We start from the raw sequence: 2,246 nt of genomic DNA on the forward strand, positions 1-2,246 counted from the left end.
TTTTAAATAAACATAGGTCAAGTTAAAGAATTTAAAAACACTTATTTTTTTTATACAGGAATATAGTATATATTATCATCACTAATAAAATAAAATTATTCTTATTCTAGCAAACAACTACAATAGATTTTATAAACGTACACATATTATTATATACTTAGATTGTTTACTTATAACATATTGTTATTAACGATAACGATTGTGCGTAGGAATAGAGTTTAATGAAATACATGCTTAAAACCGTTAAATTTGTTTATTGTTTTATTATGGAATCAACTCTCATTGCCTATAGGCAATGATATAACAACTTCACCTACTAATTGTGCTTCACTTGGATCATTTGCAACAATTACACGTTGATCATGTTCGTGAGTCATAGAGACAATCTCATAACAACTACTATCCTGTGTTACATCCGATGCTTCCATGGCATGGGGTGACAAAATTTGTTTAGTTACTTCTAGGCTTTCAATGCGCAATGTTTCAAGTAAGTAAAAACCATTTTCATCAATACGATATGTAAACCGTTTATGTCCTGATGGTAGTTTAAAATCATGTTTCTTGATCAAATGCTTTGACAGATATTTACTATGCTTGAATAATTTATCGCAGCAATGACACATGTAAATAAAAGGACTATTGCCATGAACTTCCAAACAATGCTGAAATTTAAATTTTTGGAGATTGATCAATTGAAAAATACAATAGAAATTAACGACATTGTCTTACTCGTCTTAATAAATTATATGTCCGGACAGCATAATTACAACCAGATTGCTGACAACGATGAACTTGATTGCTATGAATGTGATTCATATGTTTTTGCAAGTCGCTTTTTCGTACACAACGATGTTCACATTCAGTACATTTGAAAGGCTTATCCTTCAGGTGCCGATAACGTATGTGTGTGGCTAATGAACTTGAAGACGGGCAAGACATATTACAAAGACTACACTTGTAACAATTTACATGTTTTAAGAAATGGGATCTTAATAGTTTCTCGGTCGCAAAATATTTAAAACACTGCTCGCATTGAAACTTGTGAGCTAAAATAAAAAAAAATCTATATTCAAATGTATATCTAATTGAATTAAATACTGACTATTATTTTCAGGTTGTCTTCTTAGATGATCAAATAAAGTAGTCCTAGTCCTAAATACTTCACCGCAGTGATAACATGCTAGTGATTTTTTATTCGCGTGAGTAAAGATATGTTCAATTAATCTATACTTATTTTCTAAATGCTTGTGGCATATGCTCCATTTGCATTTAACTTTTGGTCGCGTATCATTCGGAGATTTCTGGATCTCGTATTCAAATAATGCATGCTGAACAATGTGATCTTGAAATTCGACTATAGACACAAATGTTCTTTGACAATCGGTCCATTCACAAAGAAAGTTACACTTCAAATCGGGGATCTTATCAGCTTCTTTTGGACGCGCACTGCAATTAGGAATATTTGGATTTTGCTCACATTCATATTTTCCTCTTACTACAAGTGCACTGTAATATCCATGATAATATATGTGGCGCTTAAATTCTGTATAATCAATGGTAAAAAAGTTGCATTCATTCCATGGGCAATAAAATGTTTCGTTATCTTCCTCAACATACACATCCAAATGTCTTTTTATATGCTCATTCAATTTCCAATCATCGGTAAAAAGTTCAACGCATTCTTTCCATTGACACGGCACTGGGGGAAACACCTGCTTACTTTTCCTTGCGCAAATCATTTTATTATTTCTTCAAATTTTCTAACTGCACTAAAATAATAGTACCAGGGAGTATTGAAAATCCATTCACCATAGTAAAAGAAATATTCACAATCCTTCACCTACCCCTCAAGGGTACATTCACAATAAAAACATTATGGTAACCACTGCCGAATAAGGGTGGCGAGAGGCCAAATGGTAGTACAATTTATAAATTCTATTTTCAATGTTTGTTATAGATATAGAGTAAAGTTTATAGCTGTTATCAAAAAAATTAATTACACCTTCATGATATAGATAAATATGATATATGTTTTGTAAACGTTAACTAATTAATCATGGAAAAATTCCAAATTATTTTTGAGTGGACCATAAGAGATAACTATTGTGGAAAAGTTTGGTATAACATATCATAATAATTCGTTTGAAGCATTCACCGTCGAACTGTCATCGTAACCGGTTGCTTTTCGCTCTTTGCTTATTGAGTTTGTTAAAACGGTATAACGGTTTGTTCTGCGTTTATATTAC

General features: G+C 31.7%; 2 protein-coding genes across 2 annotated transcripts in view; one reads left to right on the forward strand and one right to left on the reverse strand.

Moving 5' to 3' along the window:
* The window catches only part of LOC108968933 (protein DENND6B), a gene marked incomplete in the record, with an annotated part of 2,778 nt that extends 2,531 nt beyond the window's left edge, over positions 1–247 (forward strand). The window contains 1 exon segment of the mRNA XM_018933297.1: positions 1–247.
* Positions 235–1,796, reverse strand: LOC108968935 (histone H4 transcription factor). The gene is made up of 3 exons (XM_018933298.1): positions 1,103–1,796; positions 730–1,046; positions 235–662 (listed from the first exon to the last, which is right to left on the reverse strand). Exons 1-3 carry the CDS (start codon positions 1,737–1,739, stop codon positions 273–275), a joined length of 1,344 nt encoding a protein of 447 aa, XP_018788843.1. The 5' UTR covers positions 1,740–1,796; the 3' UTR covers positions 235–272.
* Positions 1,797–2,246: the final 450 nt, after the last annotated feature.

Source organism: Bactrocera latifrons, unplaced genomic scaffold (genome assembly GCF_001853355.1).
Source record: "Bactrocera latifrons isolate USDA-ARS-PBARC rearing strain unplaced genomic scaffold, ASM185335v1 scaffold_233, whole genome shotgun sequence".
NCBI classification, from domain to species: Eukaryota; Metazoa; Arthropoda; class Insecta; order Diptera; family Tephritidae; genus Bactrocera; species Bactrocera latifrons.

Coding starts and splice junctions, on each gene's coding strand:
- LOC108968935 (XM_018933298.1), bottom strand. CDS start 1,739: ATGATTTGCGCAAGGAAAAGTAAGCAGGTGTTTCCCCCAGTGCCGTGT. Junction 1,047..1,102: donor AAGACAACCTGAAAATAATA/GTCAGTATTTAA, acceptor TTTTTATTTTAG/CTCACAAGTTTCAATGCGAG. Junction 663..729: donor CATATAATTTATTAAGACGA/GTAAGACAATGT, acceptor TTTAAATTTCAG/CATTGTTTGGAAGTTCATGG.